This window comes from Salvelinus alpinus, chromosome 1, assembly GCF_045679555.1.
Source record: "Salvelinus alpinus chromosome 1, SLU_Salpinus.1, whole genome shotgun sequence".
NCBI lineage: Eukaryota > Metazoa > Chordata > Actinopteri > Salmoniformes > Salmonidae > Salvelinus > Salvelinus alpinus.
The window spans coordinates 48,684,812-48,708,262 of record NC_092086.1 but is presented as its reverse complement, the minus strand read 5'-3'; the positions used below and the strand labels follow the sequence as shown (position 1 = coordinate 48,708,262).

General features: G+C 44.0%; 1 protein-coding gene across 1 annotated transcript; it reads right to left on the bottom strand.

Moving 5' to 3' along the window:
* Positions 1 to 6,401: 6,401 nt before the first annotated feature.
* On the bottom strand, positions 6,402 to 22,752 carry LOC139578583 (serine/threonine-protein kinase 17A-like). The gene is made up of 7 exons (XM_071406403.1): positions 22,293 to 22,752; positions 16,432 to 16,644; positions 11,059 to 11,203; positions 9,618 to 9,744; positions 9,445 to 9,493; positions 9,096 to 9,275; positions 6,402 to 8,383 (listed from the first exon to the last, which is right to left on the bottom strand). Exons 1-7 carry the CDS (start codon positions 22,388 to 22,390, stop codon positions 8,098 to 8,100), a joined length of 1,098 nt encoding a protein of 365 aa, XP_071262504.1. The 5' UTR covers positions 22,391 to 22,752; the 3' UTR covers positions 6,402 to 8,097.
* Between the last annotated feature and the right edge of the window lie 699 nt (positions 22,753 to 23,451).

The following is a 23,451-nucleotide window of genomic DNA, read 5'->3' as shown; positions in this document are numbered from 1 at the left end:
GACATTCCTCTGAAGGCCCCTCTCTTTCCCCACAGCAGTAGCTACCTCTTAAACTTAAATAATGTACCATCTGTCAGTTTATCCTGAGACAGGTTAAAGAAAAACTCCTTAAACTTAAATTGGCACAGCTGACGGATAGTGTAAGAAGGTGGAGTCGGAGAGACCGATGAGATGATAAAGGAGAGCGTTAGACACTTGAGTGACAGGTACATTAGGTATGTTAAACGCCCAGGTGAGGCCGGGACAGAGAAACCCCCTATTCTGAGGGCTAGGGCTTTTCCTCACGATAGTGTTATTACTGCTAAGAGCTCTGATAACATTGTTACAGAAACACTTTTCCACGACCTGTCTGGCCTCGCCATTGTTATCAGCTGGGTTTTTTTGTGCACAACGATTTGGCCGATTACATCAGGAAGTTTCTCACAATATGAACATCTGACTCTAACGACGGCATTACACACGCATACACAAACACACCTCTGTGGGAGTGAGTTACATAACAACAAAAAGTGGAGGAAGAAGAAGCTACAGACACAAATTAAACGATGACAGCCTTTCTTCTCGTTAAAGTGTCCTGTGCTCCCCCGAGCAACCTTGAAAGTATTCTTAGAGGGTTCCAACAAGTTCTTCCATGGTATCCTGATACATCAGCTGGTACTAAACTGAAAGAACACAGGTTTATTGGTTTCCCTGCCTCCTCATCAACACACCCGCCGGAACAGAACCAGTAATACCAGCTGCCATGGCCATCATATCATCACACAGCACACCATTGTCACCATTCTCCTTTACACACACACAACATGACAGTTATGTCACCAAACCAGAACCAAAAACAGCTAATGCCAGCCACCAGCTGAAACCATCATGGTAAATAGTCTGATCCTCAACTCACATGGGCACACCAAGTGGCAGTTATGTCACGTCACTGAAGAATCGCAAGTCATAGCTTGCAATTAAAATCCAGGAAGCCAGAGTTGTATTGTTCCCTTCCTCTTTGACAACTACAAGCGTGGCAGAGTAGAAGAAGTCACAGGGTAGAGAGGTATTGAGAAAGATAGTTGGTGCATGAGATAGGCCGGGAGAGGAGGGAAAGACCAACAGTATCAGCCTATAGCAGCTAGAGAGCGTGTTGTGTACTTGACTGTTCCAGAACCCCAGAGCTGAAGGGAACAGTATACATGTGGGATTGGGATGGAAATGACTAAGAGCTCTGAATGATCCAGACCACCAGATTCAGTTCTGTTCCCCCTCACTCTGAAACACTGGACTCCCTTACACACTAGTAGAGTCACAATGAGCCCACAGAGTTCACTGTGGGTGCCTGTGTGTATTCACGTTAGTGTTTGTGTGTGTGTGTGTTTGTGCGTGTACAGTACTCCAGTCCAAACAACTGTATTTGGCAGTATTGTTTTTGCTGTCAGTGAGCTTACCCACCACACAGAAAATGAACCCAATAAGGACTGGCTTAGCTGTGCCTCTTGTTTTGATTGGGGCCTTTTCAAAGGTATTGAGTTGAAGTTGAGAAGATCCCCCTGAGTTGAGTATCACCAAGTTCAATAATATCATTTCTGCCAATGCCTCTTCCATGTTGTGGCAGGATACAGTTGCCACAGACGGAGAAAAAACAGACATCAGCCATCGGACCTAGCAACTTCTTGTTTAGAATGCTTTTGTGTTCTTAAGATTTTTCCAGGGAAAGAATAAATAGCTGTGCTTAACCAAAGGCATTCAATGTCTTGGCTGAGAATGCCTCGCCATGAGAAACATATTACCCGTGGTTAGGATAGGCTTTGTGCTCTCTGAACATTTTCTTTTTTCTCTCTTCAAAGCGGGACTAACTTGTGAAAGCAATTTTCTCTTTATTTTGTCTTAGTTGATATCTATAGAGGACACGAGCAGAACGTCACTGCACATGAGAGGAACAGTATTTGCACGTGCCGTGGTTGGTCGTGTTATCAATAGGAAACACTACTGGCCATGAAACACAAAGACATGACCATCTGAGTCTTTTCTCAGTGAGTTTTCTCTCAGTCTCCTGTGAACTGCACTTGATGACATGAGATACTTGAGGTCAATGCTGGAATGTAACACAACAAGTAAACTAATTGGAGAGGGCCAGACAAACAGGCACATGCCAGATGAATTGGTATGTCAATGAACTGTCAATGTTGTAGGCTACACTTGTGCTACTAGAGGGCAACTAGAGTCATTTGCTGGAACGCTGTTGGATGGGCCATGGGAATGGAATGCCACGTGATGTGATGAGGGGTTGATAGATTGACAGGCTTGCCTATTGAACAACATGGCACAGAAAGTTCACTGGAATCTAATTGCTGTACCATTAACAATGCCTTAATAATTGTTCACATACAAAGCTTGTCAAACTGATACAAGTTCTGATATTTAAAAGGTGAGCAGGTCCTGAGAGAGAAGAGCGTAAAGGGGGTGGGGTGGAGCGAGGGAGGGAGTATCCTAAGGCAGCCGAACCTCCTACCCCCTCCAAGGCCCTGAGCAGGGATTGTTTTGTGATCCCCCCTCTTGACTATTCTGACATCAACATGATCACACCATAATGAAACTTTAATCAGGAACATAAGCATCAAATAATTTCCCCGTTATGTAAGGTGTGAGGGAGCAGCTTCTAGGAAAGCTGAAAGACTGACAGAGATCTAGAGATTGAAGAGAACGGGGTGAATGAAATATGAAAGAGCACCAGAGAAACATGATGGATAAAGACAAACAAAAAGAGAGAAAAGTGAGAGAGAAAAATAAGTATGCAGGGGTATAAAAGAAAAGAGTCATTTTATTCCCATGGTGTCAGCTGCTAAATGTCCTTAAGTATTGAAATAGAGCATGGTAAGGCCGTGTGTTGGCTTGGTCTTTCATACAAACAGCCTTCACACTAATCTCATAAGGAAGATCTCTCAAGACGTCATATCGATATGATCTAATGCAGGGGTGTCAAAGTCAAATGGACGGAGGGCCAAATAAAAAATTTAGCTACAAGCCGAGGGCCGGACTGTTCGAATGTTCATTGAAAAATTTTTAAATGACGCATATAGTCTAGTGAACCTAATTGAACCTACTGAAAACCTAACAAATATATTCCAATATGATCAGATAAATAAAGCAATATTTTCTTATGGCTCTGTCAGTAATCTTTAATTTTCAACAGACACAAAAGACAAATTTCCTTTATATAAAAATCCCCATAACATGAACATTAAATGAAAGAAACCGGTATTCAAGGCACCATCAGTAGCCTATATTTTCTATTTTAGCAAAAGTGGGCTAAATTTACTTCAAAGAAAAAAACAATAATAGCAATTTTCTATCATCCACTCAACTGAAATATTTTTAAAATATAATTGGATTGAAATACAATAAAATAAAGTGCAAAAATCTATTAATCAAAAACAACACTTTGTTTAAGGAGAAGTAACATGCAGTGAAAACAAATATTAAACTTTAACTTTTAAACTTGAACTGAGTAAAAACTCTAAATATGTGATTGCACAGTAATGTTCACTTGTTTGAGGTTGAGGGTGATACTTGGTGGTGTCCCATCTTTTCCACAAGTTCATCAATGTTCGGGGTAAGGCTCTGAGCTGAGGAAATCCTCAGAATTGAGTGGAGGTGTTCAGCAGTAAGTCGACTTCTGTGTGATGTTTTGTTCAGGTTCATCAAAGAAAACAGTTGTTCACACAGGTATGTGCTGCCAAACATAGACAACGTTTGAGCAGCCTGGATGCGCAGCTGGGGCATTGTGTCGGGGAGGAAACGGGCGAACTCCGCAGCACCCACTGCCGCATATTTTGCCCTCAGTGCATCATTGCATTGGAGGTCAATCAACTCCATTTGGAGGTTTGGTGGTGAGCTTTCCACGTCAACAGCAAATGGGTTACCGAGCAGTTCCAACCTGCTTTTTTGTGCTTCAAAGTCAGCAAATCGGCGTCGAAAGTCAGCGGCAAGCATACCTATTTTATCAGCCAACTGTGCGCTCGGGAACGCACTGGTAGAGAGCTTCTCTTTCATGGTCTGGCAGCTGGGAAAGTGGCTCAAATTTTCTTTCCGCATCTGCGTCTCCCACAGAGTCAGTTTGGTTTTAAATGCCTTCACTGTACTGTACATATCAGAGATGACATGATCCCGACCCTGCAGCTGCAAGTTCATTGCATTCAGATGACTCGTAATGTCACACAGAAAAGCCATTTCACACAGAAACATTTCGTCTCGGAGTTGTGTTGTGTCTTTCCCTTTGCTGTCCAAGAACAGACAAATCTCCTCACGAAGCTCGAAACATCTTTGAAGCACCTTTCCCTGGCTTAGCCATCGCACCTCTGTGTGATAAGGCAAATCACCATGCTCCGTTTCTAACTCCGTCAGAAATGCCTTGAACTGGCGGTGATTCAAACCTTTGGCTCTGATAAAGTTAACTGTGCGCGTGATGATGCTCATTACATGCTCCATTTTCAAGGCTTTACCGCACAACGCTTCCTGGTGTATGATACAATGATAAGCTGTCAGCTCACCTGTCGCGTTTTCCTCTTGCATCTTTTCCCGTATCTTCGCCACCAGTCCGCTCCTGTGTCCACACATCGCAGGTGCTCCGTCGGTTGTCAAACCCACGAGTTTTTCCCAAGGCAGCTCCATCTCATTTACACAGCAGCCTACTGCTCGGTGCGTCACCGTTGCATTGTGGGAAATGTAGTATTGGTGCGTGTAAAAGATCTGCGGGCTGCCGGCTTGCTGCGGTCTGCGGGCCGGTTCTAATAATAAATCAAGATCATCCCAGGGGCCGTAAAAAACCTTCTCGCGGGCCGGATGTGGCCCGCGGGCCTTGACTCTGACATATATGATCTAATGGAACAAAGTCCAACATTCTATTTGCTCTATGCTCAAACAATTCAAATGAACACCGGTCCAGTGGTCCATATCCCTAATTCCAACCTGTTGTCAAACATGGTCGATCTTGGTTTTGTAACTGGTGATGTTGAGTTCAGTCAATGGTGTCGATATGGGAAGACAAAAGATTCCTCCTCTTCCCCACGTTCTGCTTTTCTGATTCCCTGTTACATTTTCAACTCGGGGATCAAGGTTGTGACAACTTCTGCTCTTTTAGGATGCTTGGTTACCAGGGAACAAAAAGCTCGCTGGCTCCTTTTAGCAGGAACGATTTAGAATCCAGACGTCTGACATTTTCCGGACGGAACGGCCACATTTTGTTTTGTACATCAGCAAAACAGTTCACACAGAGTACTACTAACATCATGGCTGGAGATGTGAGGGTGAAGGTCAATTGAGATGAGTTAGATGCTGTAACAGATCATTGAATCAATTTATGTCCTGCTATGGTGGAAAAAGATGGCCAGGACTGATAAACTAAAGGAAAACCTCTACTCCAAAGCCTTTGCATCTGCTTCTCCTCCAGAGAGCAGGTTATCTTAGTGTCTATGGAAGCTTTGCTTTATTCTTTTCATTTGTATTGGTCCAGTGGTTTTGAGCTGTACTTCTTCCGTGAAGGCTTTGGTCTTGCTATAACTACACCTGAATTAATTTTTAAAATCCTCACAATGGCTGTCTTCCAGATATCAGGACAAAATGTTCCCGCAACTGTGTGAAACTCAGCAACATAGGCTATGACTATTACCTCTGTCATGGTTTGCATAATGTGAGCGTGCGAGGGTGTGAATTTGTGTCTGGGGTTGGTAGGTGTGAAAATATAGCAATGGTGTAAAACAGAGCCACTCCTGCTGAGAAAACAAAGGCTATATTAACAAGGGTGAATAAAGGGAGGGGGAAAGTTACTTACATTTGCATTCCAAAGGTCTGAGGAGCAGGATATAAAAGGGAAACGGTCACTCCAGGCAGGGCCAGTCTCTCCGTCCGTCCAGAGCTCAACACGGCCTGAGCGGAGCTAGCTGGACTGGGCTTAGTACCGACCCTCAGCGGAAGAGCACATTAAAGCAAGAATCCAGAACGTTGGCATGCAGGGACATTGTCTCCTGTTTACTTGCAGCAGGTTAGAGTGTGTACACACCAGTGAAGAAAGCAGAGCAGCATGTCCCTTTAAGTGACACTGGTATTTCCTGTGAAGTGTGGCTAGATATTTCTGGAAACCCATCAGTTGTTCTTGCTACATTTAACTTGTTTTCCCCAAAAAGACCAAAAACAGGAAAGACAGACACTTGGGAAATGGTCTTCAGTGTAAACTAAAGATACTGTAGTTTGAGGAATGTTTTTCAAGTGGAGAGACTTGATATTCAGCACACAAGAGGAGAATAAGGTTAAAATGGGTCACAATGGTTCCCTGGTCCTTTGTACAAGGAACTGCATTCTGGTTGAGGGCACAAGACAAGCAGTGGTTGTTCCATGCCTAAACAGACCACACAATGAAGTAAATTCATCAAGATGAATAGTTTAATACAAAATGTACATTTATTGTTCTTCGATACATTTTTGCGAGGCATGCCATCAACATTTATTAATTTCAATGTAACGTCCACCTGGACACAAGTGCAAACCTGCCTGAAATTCATGAGCAGTAACCAGGAATGAAAGTCACAAGTACAGAGTCGAGATAAAAAAAGAAGAAAAAAGAGGCATACAATAATTATTAAAATGTTCATACATTATGGATCTTAAAATATTTTACAGATTATTCTTACACTATCAAACAATATACACTTCAGTAAGTCCTCAAGAGTAATTTCTCTTCACTCTCAAACACCACATATCCAAAGGAGCTTTCTTCAAAGCCTTTCAATTGGTTGCAAATCATTGAACTGTCATTAAAACGCCACAATTCAAACTTATTGTGACGTCATTGAATCCTAGTCACTTCCTCTTCAAAAAGACATCTGTTCACAAAGCCTGAAGCGAAATATATTTTGACATATCCAACATTGCAAACTGATATTTCAAACATGAGTACATGGAAATTGTGCAACAATAGCAACAAAAAAAATCTTACAAGAATAAACAGAAACATCAACACAACAGGTGAACTATATGGCACTTGGTGGAAACGAGTGATGCAAATATATTAACAATAGATGGTGGGAAGTGGCCATGTACATTTGTGTCTTAATTAATCATTCAACTAAACTGTGCTTTTTGAGCCATTTCATCAAGACTTTGGTTAATACTTTGATCATTTGTGTAGTTCATTTTTCAAAATAAAAAGTGCTTTAAATTGACATCAAGATTGTCCTTACACTAAACAAAGGATGTGATTTAATTAGATGTGGTGATTGAGATGGCTTTCTATGTTTGGAGGCCTGAAGTGGTCATATGAACACAAACAAAATCAGAGAAGACTATTTAACCCTCTGACTGGTTTCTGTGAGGGCACTCCCCTAACACAGTCAGTCAATTTTCCTTTGCTGCGTAGGCAGCATCTCATCTAGGGACATCTATCTAACCACATTGGCATCCTTCATAATCAACATCATCATGAAAGGCATTTAATGTTCAGACCTCAACAAAAGCAAAGTGGTTCCAACTTCCTGTTGGCCAACGTCATTTCCTCTCAGGGTGAGCAGTTACATCCTCACAAAGGAGAGGCGAAGTCCTGGTTCAAAGGTCGGTTAGGGAGTGGAACGTGAAGGGCAGCCAAGGTGAGAGCCAGGTTGAGGGCCAACAAGGGATCAACCCAGCCTGGGACAAAGCAGGACTTCCTTCACTGAGAGTGCAGACCAGACCAAGTGATGGATGAAGTCAGTCCCACTGTTCTAGTCTTCATAGCCGAGCACAAAGAACTGGCCCACTCCTTCCATTCACAGCACGCATACAGTTACAGTACCCTCGCTACACATGCATTAAAGTGTGTCTGTGGCTCATTACCAGACGCCACGCATCAGCACACTATCAGCACAGGGTAACATGCATCAAACATGCATGGATTTACTGCACACGGTCAGCTGACAGATATCACACATCCATCGCAGCAGTAGCAGCAGCACACATACAGAGTCAAACAGAACTGGAGGCCCTGCATCAGACCAGACCAGGTCTCACTGGCTTCCAGTCAGTGTCCATTCTGTGACAACAGTCCAGTCAGTCACCACACACAGTGTCTAGTGGAGCCCTTCCTCAGCAGATGAGCTCATGTTGGATCTCTGGCAGTGCGGCGAAGGGCTCAGAAGTGAAGGAAAAGGCATTGCGGCCTGTCTTCAGGTCTACCTGACCGGGGCACATCAGGTACGAACCCATGCTCTCCAGCTCTGGGGAGGGTGCCGGGCTCTCAGGCTCAGACTCTGATTGGCTGGTCTCAGGCTCGTCCAATGAGGGTAGAGAGCTGGCATGGAGCTGGGTGTAGAGGTCAGCTGGTCCATTCAGCCAGGGGTGGTTAAGGCACTCCGCTGCAGTGGCTCTCTTCCTGTGGACACACAGACGGAGAGGATGCGTGTCAGATCTCAAATCAATCATCAATGTCTAGGCAGCAAGGACCTTAAAGCTTCTGTTCATCCGTTTTGAAAGTAAAACTGAAATAGCTCATGTGAATATATGTAGAGGAAAGCCAATGGTAAAAAGGTGACAAATACACAGTTATACAACTTCCTCTCCCTCCCCTTCCCTCAGACACTCTTCTTTCCCTGAGTCTTTTTGAAAAACCACCAAAGACCACTTTTTCATCCCAGCGATTCCGCTTTTTGGGATTACTCAGACATGACAGACATTGGGATTACTCAGATACTGCCGATAATCTGCAGCAATTAAATTATATTGAGTGAAGATTATGGCCCTGGATCACAGCGATAGACTACTGCTGTTTGTCATTGAGACATGATGGTGACATACAGTATCTAGCCCTTCTGTGCTGGAACACTTGATCAAATAGTGACAGTGGTGACACAGAATGTGTTAATAGATGAAACGTAACAAGGACCAGTATCCTTATATTAAATTATTCATATGCATTACCACGCATCGGGAGACTTAACGAGGATGTGCCGCAAGCAGCAGTATGAATGACATCATTCACCTGTTAATCAGTGTTGAACTCACTATGGGACATGTGGGGGAACATCTGTCGGGCTGTGGCACTGAACTAAGTGAGTGTTGACTCTTGAACCTGTCCTGTTCCTCACCTGGGGTTTTTGAGCAGCAGGGTCTTGATGAAGTCAATGGCGAGGGAGGAGACGCCCTCGAAGGCATCCTGGGAGTAGTCCACATTGACCTGGGAGATGTTCAGGAAGGTCTCCTGCTTGTTGTCCCCCAGGAACGGAGACTCGCCCGTCAGCATGACGTAGGTCAGGACCCCTATGGACCTGAGAGATGAGGAAAAGGTGTCAGTACAAGACATGGGGAAGTATTTCTCTCAGATTTCCACTGTGGAGCTGGCTGGTGATCAATATTTTATGGCTTCTGGAAAAACCAAGATGTATTGAGGACACTAGCTGATATCTGCTTGACACAGTCTCTTTAGCTCATACTCACCACATGTCTGTCGCTATGCTGATGGGTTCATAGTTCAGGATCTCTGGAGCTGGAATAGCATAGACAACGCCAATTAGTCCTAATAAACATTTTACAGTACTGAAGTTAAGAATTGCTTATCTATCTTCCTTATTGATATAATCTGATTGCAGAAGCCAGGAGGCAGGACTCACCCACATACTCCGGGGTGCCCAGGATCTCTCGGACTTCTGTCACACTGTCCATGCGTCTGGACAGGCCAAAGTCCACGATGCGGATATCACCCAGTGGGATGGCACTGGTCAGCAGGATGTTCTGGGGCTGAGGGGAGAGACCGAGATAGACAGATTAGACCAAATCCAAAGAGTGCATGGTAAGTGAATTGACAGACAGAGGTCACATACCATGCTTGATAGATAATCAGTTGAGTAGTCATTGAGCCTCAAGGCCTTCCACTAAAGAGTCTAATCTACCTCTACATGAATAAGCCAAACCCACAGAGGGATTCAATTTGGTTACATCAATACCACTAAACCAGGTTCATCCCCTTAGCCTATTAGATGATTCCTAGGAAAGGTTGGATGTCTTGGAGGGCCTATCAGATTAGATGGCTCATATATGATGCTTAACCTCCAGGTCATACTGGCTAGATTCCTGGCCTGGGGCCTTTGGCCAGGACATCTTGAGGGACCAAGTGGCGCAGCGGTCTAAGGCACTGCGTCGCTAGAGCTGTCACTACAGACCCAGGTTCGATCCCGGGTTTGATCGGGAATCCCATAGGTCGGCGCACAATTGGCCCAGCATCGTCCGGGTAAGGGGAGGGTTTGGTGGGGTAGGCCGTCATTGTAAATAAGAACTTGTTCTTAACTGACTTGCCTAGTTAAATAAAAGGTCAAATAAAATAAAAAAATCTAGGATAAATGAAGGACCAAGAGAGACAGACCAGAGCCAGAGACAGCAAGCCTGTGACATTTCACCAGGAATAGATTTAATACTGTCTATCAGTGGGGGAGTAGAAAAGGAAAATGGGGAGCCAATCAAATCTAGTCTGGGGACAGTCGGTTCAGTCCCCCTCACCCAAAAACGCTGCTCATAAACCCCCTGGATCAGAGGAGGGTTTCTTCATATATAACCTGTCTGCCAAGTTCTAACACGCTCCAAAACAGCTTTTTATTCATCATTATCAACAATACAAAATGTTTTTGACATCACTGGGCAGACAAAACAAACCTATAAGACTTACAGCTTTTGTTCTGTGTCTTCTGTGACACAACCCTGCAGTATTTTACAAAATAAGTTCGAGAGAAACCAGACCCTGACAGGGTTCATTTGTAAGAGCGGGAACTCCGGGACGGGAACTATGCAGCATTCACATAAAAACAGTTGTCACTCGTTAAAAGCTGACAGAGTAACTTGGATGGGCGTCTTTATTTGCTAGACATGTCCCATGTACAGGAAGAGTTACTGCTCTGCCACATTAAGGGGTTCTCATTGCTTAAGGGGAGAAATATGGCAGTTGAGAAACAGTCGCCCATTCCAGGGGTGCCCTGTTTTTTTTTTTACTAGTCTCTCGCTTTGACAGCCGTAACTAGTAGCGGATTTGGTTCTGGGTTCCGAGATGAGCTTTCTACTGACCTTCAGGTCCAAGTGGACCACGTTGTTGTGGTGCAGAAAGGCCACGCCGGTGAGGATCTGTCTGGCCAACCTGATCACATCCTTCTCTGTGAAGGCCTCGTCGTTCTCCGCAACACACTGGTTGAAGATCTCTCCACCGGCGGCACTGGAAAACACAGAGGCAATGGGGGATCAAAATAGAGCCATGGTGACGAGATGAACAACGAACAGTACATGGTTATTATATCTGTAGTTTTTACTTGGGCTGCTGTGATTGATTGCTGATTATGCATTGTAAAGCATTTACACTCATGAAGCCTACACCCTTACACTGTAAAATCACTGCATTTGTACAACTATCAACTCAAACATGATGACAATGCCAATCCCACCCCTATCCCGTTATCACATACACGGTGAAGTGTGTCGAGCCCTAGCCCGTGATTTTCTACTTTTAAAGTTACGCAACAGGCCCTGTGGTTATTGTACTTTGGGCTTGGGAACAGGGTCCATGCTCCACATCCACACACAAAGCATGTGACTCCTGTCTGTGGCACTCCGACGTTCCCACAGGGAAATCAGAAGAAAAATGGTGCCTCCCTGACCTCAGCTTTGACTCGAGATACGAGGACCCATATCAGTCAGTGCCAGCCCCGGATAAGACTTGCCAGAGTTTACACACACACATTCCAGATCAGTTAAGTCAAAAACAAAAAACGAAGGGGAAAGAATTTCAAATCTATCAAACTAGAGATCCCTGTCGTATAATAAAGAGTTTCCTAAGACTTGAGACAGTGACAGCACACTGAAACGATCCCATAGTTTACAGTAGTGGATAGAACACTAAATTGCTGGGATTACCACCACACTGCTGTGTCGCTCCCCAAAAATTGGAAGTTTATTCAATCTGGGCATCCACTCCTAACTACTCAGGATTAGGGGGGTTATCCTATTTTTGGATCCACTTAGAAAATAGAAAGGCTAATTACCAAATTAAAATGCTGACATCTTTTTTGTTAAGCCAAATTCTTGGTTTGTCAATTCTTGTCATGCTTGTGTAACAATGGTAAGCAATGCCGTCCGGGACATGGCAGATTTGTGTTGGATGTTTCTCCAAAGCAGATGAAAAGCCTGGAGAGAGGATGCTTGCCAAATAGCACAGCCATGTGTGGGGGATTTAGTCAGCACACATGCTTTTTATCTGCGACCATGGCCCGGGCATAACTGTTACATAACCACACCATCTAATCCCTGGGCAGCCTCGCACTGTTGCATCCTCACCTTTACTGTCCTCAGCTGTGAAAATAGGAGATTGTGTTTTTCTGGACATCCATCATTGGGCTATAAATCCCCTTTCGCTTGGGGCTCCACACATTTAATGCTGGCCGTCTCTTTTGACCTTTTCCCCCACCCCACCTCCTAAACCCCCCCCCCCCCCCCCCCACACACAAAAAAGTGTTGTTGGAAGACTACTAAAAGAAGAAAGGGGACCAAAGTCTCGACAGTACACATGTATACCAAATAGGCATAGCAGTCCTAGTTGACCAGTTTTAGGATAGAGGAAATGTGACATCAGTGTGTCGTTGGAAGCATGGCTTTGATTTATGCTTGCTGACAACTGCATGATTTAAAAAAAAATCGAATAAAATGTTCAAAAAAGATTGTGCCACCCGTTATTGGTCTGTTGCATGAGCTGGGTCTCAATTTATAATACAACTGACTCAAATAGGTCTAATTATCCCACCCCTTCCTTTCCCCCGTTTGAACTAATTACCAATAGGCGGAAACAAAGATCTCCTATATGAGAGTTTATTAAAGTATTTTGGAGGGTGAGGGGACAAGGCTTTTAGTACTAACAAGAGCCATCCTGTAGAAATTAAATGGACTGAGGACATACTCTCCAAGCACTATGGAAAGATCTGATACATCTCCTGCCATCATGTTTGTATGGTCTCATTTCCCCCTCCATGCCTTAGTGGATCAGTCTCCCCACTGTCAGTCAGCAGACTGATGACATGGAATGGTTTCCTATCCACTTATGACAGAATAACTGTGCAGAGTCCCATCAAAGAGATTCACAGTAGCCGTCACCCGCAGAACATCAGGGTTGGGCGGAGGGCGGTCAAAGAGATACTTGAGAATGAGCTGAAGACCGACGAGCCATGACTTCTCAATGAGAGGATGTGGGACAGAGTGTGTATTTACGTATGTACTTCACGATATTGGCTGCATTCTCACAAGCCAACTCGGTTAGTCTGGGCTTAAGATCTCCAGGAATAGGCATTTTACTCTTGCTGGCCAGCTACCAAACCTCAAAGCCTACTACTGATCACTTCTCACAAGGCCTGTGTGTTGACTGCATTGTGTACTCAGTACAGTACATAGACTCTGGTTTCAGAGTTGTCATCATTTAGATGGGATTATGCTGTGACAACACTCATCCTCCGTTACAGGAGACTTGATGTGTCAAACCTTACTAGAACGAAGAGAACTCGGTACAAACTGTTTTTCAAGGAGGTTTTTCCATTTCGAAAATTGGAATACAATTTATTAGACAGCCCTCATCCTCAAAAACACTTTTACTAGTTCCTAAAAAGATTTCCTGAAGACTTTATTGCAGTTTTAAATGAAGGCCAGCCCATGCCAGACAGTGGAGATGTGGGTCAAAGACTCGTATATAATCCATTTACTTATCTGAGGACTGCATACATTTGAAGTGACAAAGATAAATGGCTGACATGGACTGGAGGTGAGGGTTTCAATTTGCATTACGTAAGATGTTTCAATACCCACGTAAAAACATCAGATACCGTTACACTTGAGGATGAAAGCAGAATTAGGAGGACAGCGGGGGAGAAGAAAACATCACCCTCTTTCCCAATTACAGAGGGGCTGAAAAACTGTTCTAGAAAAAATTACCTCAGGAATGATTCCGTCAACGCTGAAAGATCAAGCGAGTCAAAGTGATACATTTTCAGAAACATACCCTGTAAAGCTTTAAAGCTGCTCTAAGGTTATGATTGGCCGGGCAATCTGTGGACCGGACTGCCATTCCCAAGACTATCCGATTGCCTGTAATTGGTTAGGATTTTGAGTTCCTCTTATCTGAAGTTACCGCAGAGTTTACAGCAGTGTCGTGAGTTCAAAGACTCTGAGGTGAAACGGCTAAGTTGAGTATTCACAAAACGTGTAACTCATATTGTTTGCCAGATAAACAAATATGTAGTGACTGAGGGTTGGACCAAACCGTAGCCGTGCGTACACTGACCTTGAAAAACAAACGTTGGGTGACTTGGTTCATCTAATTTTCCCACGTATAATGTAGACCTCTAGAAATGCACCTGCACAATACTGTATTTGTCAATATGACAAAAACGTAAGATGTTTGGTCACATCCTAGAGGGTTGTTTGATCTCTGGGAACACCATGGGTTTCCTTGACAAGACACGTAGAGAGTTGGGAACACACAGGTGACAATCTAATGTTTGTTGGAGAATCATTGAAGAAATGTATTTCTTGCAACTAACTATTCACCACCATCAGAAGCAGGCCCCGAGTACAGAAAACCATTCTGATTAAACCGTCAGAATGCGTTCTAAGCAGAGACGACGCAGGTTCATTTCTCATTAAAGTGGTATTTTTGGTTTGACTAGTCATTATGTGTGCTGCTCGCACAGACTGGGTTTAAACTTACTGATGAGGAAAATGTTGTTTCTCGCTTCCATTTCTCATAAGTTGCGTGGGGATGTGGTTGTGGCTATGTGCAGACCAATGTGTGAGTGTGAGTGTGTGTATGCGCATGCTACTGTGTGTGTGTGTGTGTTCTACTTTTGGGAGCATTACTAACTGCTTCTATGTAAACCCACAGGAAATGGAACATTATTCTCTGGTTTGCAGCAAAGTTAGCCCACGCTGAGGTCAGAGAGCCCTTTAACAGGCAAAGAGTTCACAGTCATACAGGCTGCAACAGCATCTCAATGGCTGCAGATTACCAAGTTAGCAGGGTATTTCACTAGGAACCATAACCTATACTGGGATCTGGATGAACATAGGCCTATAAGAATCTCTAAAACTTTCAGACAGACAAAGGAAGACTGCACAAGGAAGTGCAAAGTTATCTGGCAGCTAGTGCAGGGCTATGGACCAGTGCCTGCCACTGCAGGCATGAAATAGTGGCTCTGCTTTCTCTTTCGCACTGGGGTCCAAGGCCAAGCACATACCACCACCCCCCCTATAGGGAACCTTTTGTTCTGCAGGAGCATTCTATGTCTAGGAGGGGAATGGGTGGAGATGTGGGTGGTTTATGACCAGACCAGGGTCAGGAGGGGACACAGTCTTTTGGTCTTCTAGATGAACTGGTTGGTGTGGTGTTGTCTATTTGTAATGGGGCTTGGGGATCATTACGATGCTTATTACCATCTCTGGCTCCTAATTACAATGAGACCAGAGTGGTCATGGAGGACAGCCATGACACATACACTAGATAGTGGTCATAGTATATGACACCAGACAAATCCTTTCCTTCCACCCTGACTGGTTCACCTGTGTTTGGATGGAATGGATGCTTTGATGCATGATGAAATAAATTTGACTGATGCTAGTTTTCCTTAAAATGTATCATGTGACAAATACTTATTCTCAAGAATCTTCCAGATTGAGTCATTTGGTCCATCTTCGTCCGTCTGTTTATAGAAGCACTGACACAATCACAGTCAGGCAAGGTAACAAGAATCAGAGATGTGGCTATGAGCACAGCGACCAACCACAGGGGACTTATCATTACCTTATAAGGTTACAAGGTTCAAGCAGGCGTGCGTGTGTTTGGCGTGCGTGTTCATGCAGCTGTTTTTAAGGTGAGAAACTCTTGAGTGACACGCAGCTGCATCCTCAGCAGAAAGAGTGCAACACAGGAAGTTCTACCATTTATCAAGAAACTCAACGCTCTCACATTCGCGTCACTCAACATCCTGTCTACGCAAGATCTCATGCAGTTCTGAAACAAAGATGACATTTAAAAAATCCCATGTTTTATATGAGCAGAATACATTTTTACTCAGGCGACCGCATCAAAACCCCTCGAAACTACGCAGAAAGATAAAAACCTGCAGAGACGGAAAGTTTTTTCGGTAAATGGCGCATAAAGGTTATTCATTTCCCCCCTCATTAGGAACCTTATCATTTCATCCCGTTTTTCCTGCCAGTGCTGCATTGTGGTGGAGCATCAACATGTACAGAGAGTTTAAAAAGGTCTTCTAGATTACCATCACCAGCATTTTCTCCCATCACTGGCGACATGAGCTAAGGGTGGTGCAGAGATCCAAATACACACTCACATACTGTGCACACCACGTTTTTCCATGGTCTTTGCGTTTTGATGCATACGAGTTTACTCACCACTCGAGGATGAGGATGATCTCAGAGTTGGTCTCGTAGACCTCATGCAGTGCCACCACATAAGGGTTAGCCTTGGCTGACTCCAGAACAGCGATCTCGTTGAGGATGTCCATGCGGCAGTCCTCGCCCTTCCGACGCTTCCTCAAGAACTTGGCAGCGTGCTCCATCCCTGTCGCATTTTCAATGCACTTCTTCACCACAGCAAACTTTCCCCTGGGAAGAGAAAAATAGTGGGGGAAAGGGATATGTTGAATAATCAGAAACACAATTAACAGTTTCATTTACAGTAGGCTTACACGTTTGATTTGGTTGTCTTCAATGTCTTATCGGTAAATCTGATTGACTCTGGCCATGAACCTGCAGGGAGTAATCATGGGAGAGATAAACAGCAATTACAGCACAGAGTTCCAAACAATTATGACACAACCAATATAGTAACAAAAAAAATGCAGTGCAGTGAAACAGATTACAATAGGTAGGATGCACAGGCCACTGAAAGACCACCAAGGAAAATGAAGAGGTGGACTGAGTGGTATTACAAAACAGAGGGATACACATGGAGTTATCTACCATTGTTATGCAATGGACTGATGATGAACACCAAGTGATAGGCTCCCTCATCAGTGTAGTAAGATATCCTTCTCTCCTCTTCCTCCTCAGTGGAGGGCCTGACGGGCAGGAGATGGGCCCAACCGTCACTCCTGAGTGGCTGTATGGACAGGCTGGGGGGGGGAGGGGGGGGGGGGGGGGTGTGATAAGACTAATAGCACTCTTTAAAAGTCAACATAAAGAGAGGGGTGCAACAGCTGGGCTTGTCTGTCCACAAGCCCCACCCCCAGAGAACAGAAAAGAGGAACGTACAACCACAATTCTAGAATACCATCTGAGCATTCCATTTGCTGCTTTCATACAGTGATGGATTCAGCAGAGGTGTTGCGGGTCAGACTGCGGGTGTGGGCAGGAAATCCGATGTGTAGAATCGCCCCACTGTGTCCAGCCTTCTACAAACACTATCCCAGGGCGATAACGGAGCCTTGTACACTTCCCATTCTTACAGCAGCGGGGGACAAATGGAATTCCCAAACGCCTCCACCCAGACCGTAAGCAGGACCCTGCATCTCCTCGGACAGCCACACAAAGGCCTGTGCAGGCTGACCAGCAAACATGGCAGCCCAGCAAACATGGCAGCGCCTGCACTACGACCAGCACCACCCACTTCCCTGGGGCTGGACTAGGGGAGAAGTGGGTCCAGGAGGCCACAGCAGAGTCCTCCTAACCCCTGAAAAGAAAATGGAGCCCGCAACTTCTCTTACCAAATCATTTGGCATCCCTGTTAGTGAATTTTGGCCTTCCCTCACTTCCCTGGTTCAACTGACAACTGTTTCTGCCATGTTACTTGACATACGACAGACACTGCTTTGGAGTCAATGTCTTTACCCAGACAGAGCCTGGCAGTGAAAGGCAACCATTCATAGAAACTGCACAGGTAGACAATGGCATCCCTACAGTTCTGCTATTAAAAGCAGTGTCTGTATGGAGAGGGAGTGTAAACTTGGTGCTGGTCATTTTCTCACATCTTTCCTCCAGGCTGGCGGTGCTGTAAACCAAAGCCTGCTACTCCTCCTGGATATGTTAGCTGGCACAAGCCCATTCCCTGTGGGCTGTTCCTCCTTCCCCTTTCTTCACTCTCACTGGTTCCCAGCCCTAGTGAGGATTGCTAGGGCACATTGTTCCAAATCAAAAGACCCAAACCAGTCAAAGTCAAAGCCTTTCTTCTTTAATTAGCCAATTCCCCAAGTTCAGAGCAGCTACCTCTGTGCTGGGAACTGCCGATGAAATGAAAAGAAACCACAGGCGATGCTGAGGAGCAACAGGAGGCCTTTTAAGATGGTGACAACAGGTCAAAGGTTGCTAAACTAGGCCATCATTACCCTGCTGTTTTCACACACTGTCTGTAGTAACACACCAGAGACAAGAGCACAGGGGTTATAGGTGGATACAGACATAGAATTCAACATGCTTCAAATGTCTGACCCATGAGAGAATACATGACTTTCAGCCTTCTCCTTGAGCAGGAAGCTGCTCCTTAGAGACACTCTGACAGAAACCACGTCTGCCACTTGAAGGTTGCTTTTAACATGTTGTGTAAATCCCAAAACCCACAGAAAAGGCAATTATGCAGACACACCAACACCTGATTTGCTGATCTATCATTATGCAGCTTCACGTCATCATGTCTGCATGTATGTGGTGTGTCACTCTCCAAATCAACAGGGGGTCATAAAAGGACGTTTTCATTCAGTATGCATAGACACCAACCCAGGAACTTGTGGTGGTGATGGCACTAATCTAACTGAGAAACTATTTTTCCTGTGGGGTCTGTGTTTCTCAAAAGGGGAGTGACCCAGACATGAGTCACTCCCCTTTTGAGAAAAACAGACAGCTGATCGCCTTCAGCTGCCTCACACAGTACAGGCTGGGTTCCTCTTCCTGTTCATAAACTCCTCTCAGACGACACAAAAACCCACACATTTTTGCTAAATGACAACCCCTTTGCTGTCCTTCTAAATCATAGTGAAGATAGTGAAAATCTAGGCTAAGTAAATATCAGAGGACACCCATTTGACCTAGAAACAGGGATCGTTCCAACTCATTTGAAGTCAATACCTTTCATGTCAACTCTTGTAACTTGTCCTCAAAGTCAAAACTCTTCTACGTTATCTAAATGCCTGATTTTTGTGGGAGTATATTTACAGAGAGGGAGGGGGGTCATTGAAGGGAAGCAATCAGGGGCAGATTTCAGAAGCCTTCAAAAGGTGTTACTGCGGAAATCCACTCCAGCAGGTTTACCAGGGGCCACAATGTCTCAAACATAGTGGAGAAGAGAGAAAGGGGGGAGAGATCCATCCCTCCTCTTCTACTGGCCATCTAAATCTTGACACGCTGCTCTCCTGGCATCCAACACAGCTCACATTCCTGCACCTAATGGGATTTATGAGGCCAGATCAGGATGTTGTGGGGGCGAGGAGGTAATGAGAGGAGGATGAGGAGGAGAGAGAGATGGAAGAAGTGCTGAGAGGACGCTGGGCTCGCTCAGAGCAAACAGCCCCCCCAGGTCCTGGCTGCTGGCCCAGGATGTCCCATGGTGTCAGACAGGGAAATCTGGCTGCTACCAACTGGCAAAGTGAATGAGTCTTTATTTAGCACCCGACTGCATACTATCCAGAAAAGAGAGAAACATGTAACACCTCCCTGTCTCCCACTCCCTATGAAGTTATAAAGGACGGTTGCATGGGGTATTGGTACAATATCACCTGAGACAGAAACGATGCGATGACCCAAGTCCAGAGGATTTAATAATCCTAGTCAACAGGTTCTAAATAAAACATTTTGGACCTAGGGAAGTAGTAGCCTGGCTACTGGCTTTTTAACGGGAGTTTAAAATCTCTGAGACCCCCCCCATTCAACCGCCTTGGAATGCACACATTTTAGTGTCTGGGTTCAAATGCATTGTAGGTCACACTCGCTGATCTGTGGAGAACAACAGGGGGCCGGAGCAGGGCGGAGGGAGACTGAAGGTAATTGCACGTTATCCCCCACCCTGACCCCCAGGACAAAACAGGGCCGATTGGCAGGGAATTAGCACACTGTAACAATCCCAAACAAATAGCCATGGGTGAGGCTGTAGGCATGGTCTGGATTCTGGAAAAAACAGAATAATAGCAAACATCTCTTCCTGTGTTAATAGCTTGTGTGTGCCAGAGATTCCTTGGATGGTGGAGATATAGAGATAGGGAGCTACTGAGACCAGTAGGTCAGAGCATATTTCCTGCTAATAATACTGGGGCTGGTAAAATGCATTGCATATTCACCTTTCTACCGAGGGCCCCCACAGCAGTAACAGAGGGGAGAGTTAGGGAAATAGGGTAAAATTATTCTCTGACATCTCAATTTATTCTCTGAATGTGCCACAATTGAAGGAGAATCAGAGAAGTCTCACAAGCCATTGATTGAGGCTGGGATAAATTCCAAATGGAGGAAAACAAAATTGTGCTAGTGTTGATACTGTATGTGTATCATGAGCATAAAAATGGTCCCGTTTTAGAATTAAGTAACATTCAACATACCATCCGCCCCAAAATAAAACAGCACATAGAAAAACAAGGTTGATTTAGCATCACATTTATCATCTCAAGTCCTTACTCATGGAAAATCAGCCATGATTTTTTTTTGCCTACATACCAAAACAAAACCAGCTCTCATTACAATAGAGACATAATTATGATGCTCCTTAGTGTGATTGAAAATACGCGCCTGCGCTGTTGTCATCCGAACACTCCATTTAGTATAATAGGTTTCATATGGTATGTATTCATTTGTGGCTGTCCATCCATTTAGTATGATATATTACAAATTGCAATTCATTCAATATGTTACAAATTTGCAAAAAGTTTGATATGTTACGAATTCCAATTTGTTGTTGCTAACATTCGCTAGGCTAGGAGTTAGGGTTAAGCGTCAATGGTGGAAAAAGTACTCACTTGTCATACTTGAGTAAAAGTAAAGATACCTTAATAGAAAATGACTCAAGTAAAAGTGACCCAGTAAAATACTACTTGAGTAAAAGTCTAAAACTATTTACATTTAACATTTACATTTAAGTCATTTAGCAGACGCTCTTATCCAGAGCGACTTACAAATTGGAAAGTTCATACATATTCATCCTGGTCCCCCCGTGGGGAATGAACCCACAACCCTGGCGTTGCAAGCGCCATGCTCTACCAACTGAGCCACACGGGACCACAATTCATTAAAATATTTCATTTTAAATATACTTAAGTATCAAAGGTAGAAGTACACAATTTCAAATTCCTTCTATTAAGCAAACCAGATGGCACAATTACATTTTTTATTAGCGGAGAGCCAGGGCACACTCCAACACTCATACATAATTTACAAATGAAGCATGTGTTTAGTGAGTCCACCAGATCAGAGGCAGTAGGGAGGACCTCATGATAAGTGTGTGAATTTTACAATGTTTCTGTTCTGCTAAGCATTCAAATGTAATGAGTAATTTTGTGTCAGGGAAAACGTATGGAGTAAAAAGTACATCATTTTCTATAGGAATGTAAAAGTTGCGAAAAATATAAATAGTAAAGTACAGATGCACCCAAAAAACATATATAGTACTTCAGTACTTTACACCACCATTAGGTTAAAGGGTTATGGTTAGGGGAAGGATAGCTAACATGCTAAGTAGTTGCAAAGTAGCAAAAAAGTAGTAAGTCGTTTCAAAGTTGCTAAAATGCTAAAGTTGTCCACGATGAGAATCCAACAAGCATGCTAGACGTTCGCGTTATACACCTGGCCAACAAACCAATTTTTTTCCATAAGTAACCATACCAAAAGTAACATATCATACTAAATTTAAGAATGCCAGATATACGTTTACTATGTTACGTCTAGTCTATGAGACCAGGCTGGTTATACTTAAATCAAATTCCAGAAATATCAGGGCTCACACAAAGATGAATAAATCCCACAGATTTCCTTTGCAAAAAAAAAATGCCAACCACACAAAACAATTTCATGGGCGCAGAACGAGAGTCTTCATGGCAGTGCCAGCGCCACTCATCCGGATTAGGCCGACACGGTGAAATGTTTACTTATTCCCGTTTGCACGTGCAGAGAGAAAAATACAAACATTTCCAATTTGTAATCCCTCACTTTAAAGACTGAACAGTGCGTTTACCCCTGCCTCCCCGTGTTTACTTCGCACTGCAGCACGCATTGACATCTATTCTAGCTCATAATTTCATGATCTGGACAGGGTAACCTATTCAACATTTCATGCGACTTACCTGCCCAATTCTCTGCCAAGCAACTCATAATTGCTCGTGAAAGGATCGGTCCTAATTCTCGTGTGAATTTTTGTCACCATCCCGTTCTTGTTCATCATTGCTTCGCTGTCCGTTTGGAGAGAGATGATACAAGATATTTCCTTGACAGAAGTTATATTTGCTGTTCTATACGTTCAAGTTAATTTCATCACAAAAAAATGCAGAGGAAGATAAACGAAGAGAAAAATATGTTGTAATAGAACAGCAAACTTCTCAGCACAAAAAAAAGTCCCCAGGTGAATTCTGTGACCCTCAGAAAAAGACTGACTGGCAAGAAATAGACAGATGAATCATTAAAGTATGAAGGAACTGGTAATAGACCGCAGTTGTAATCAAGCCAAGCGCTGTATGTTGGTTTGCGTGTGGATAGACAGTCCCAAAATTGCTCTATCTCAGGGCCAGGCTTTCTCAGTGACGCTGTGACATGAAAGCCAATGGTCATTTGACTTTGTTAAGGGGGAGGGTTAAAGGCAGTGCGCATACTACGACACGGCTGATAGACAGGCACTAGCCTACTTGGGGTGGCATTCAACAGGTTGCCTACTCCTACTGCCTCTGTAGATGTCTTTTAAAAAATGGACACAACTACACCTCTAATGCAGGTAGTAAGTAACCAAACATTACCGCCTACCGCTTAGATTTTGCAACAAAAACACACACCTATGTACATATTCTTATTCATTCCTTTACACTTGTGTGTATAAGGTAATTGTTGTGAAATTGTTAGGTTAGATTACTCGTTGGATATTACTGCATTTTCGGAACTAGAAGCACAAGCATTTCGCTACACTCACATTAACATCTGCTATCCATGTGTATGTGACAAATAACATTTGATTTGAAAAACAATACGTGTGTGATGTAACAGAAACATGCTGTAGGCAAGTGAGCAATCAAATGTGTCAATCATTACTTTGGGCAAGATTTTACCAGGTGAGGCATGCATCTCTCCCACATATACTGCAATCATGGCAGTCAGTCAGACTGCCTAAGGGGCATGATGCTAGGAACTGCGCTTCTCTCATCCTGAACATGTATCCTTCACCCCACCACTGGGAGTGGCACATTTTATGTCAGTGTCCCTGCCCTGCTGCCTGTCATCTGGCAAGAATGTACAACA

What these genes read in the sequence shown, in the direction of transcription:
- LOC139578583 (XM_071406403.1), bottom strand. Translation starts at nt 22,390, where the DNA reads ATGATGAACAAGAACGGGATGGTGACAAAAATTCACACGAGAATTAGG. An exon ending in ATCATCCTCATCCTCGAGTG is followed by an intron (nt 11,204 to 16,431) that starts GTGAGTAAACTC and finishes TGTGTTTTCCAG; the next exon opens with TGCCGCCGGTGGAGAGATCT. An exon ending in TGGTCCACTTGGACCTGAAG is followed by an intron (nt 9,745 to 11,058) that starts GTCAGTAGAAAG and finishes CTCTCCCCTCAG; the next exon opens with CCCCAGAACATCCTGCTGAC.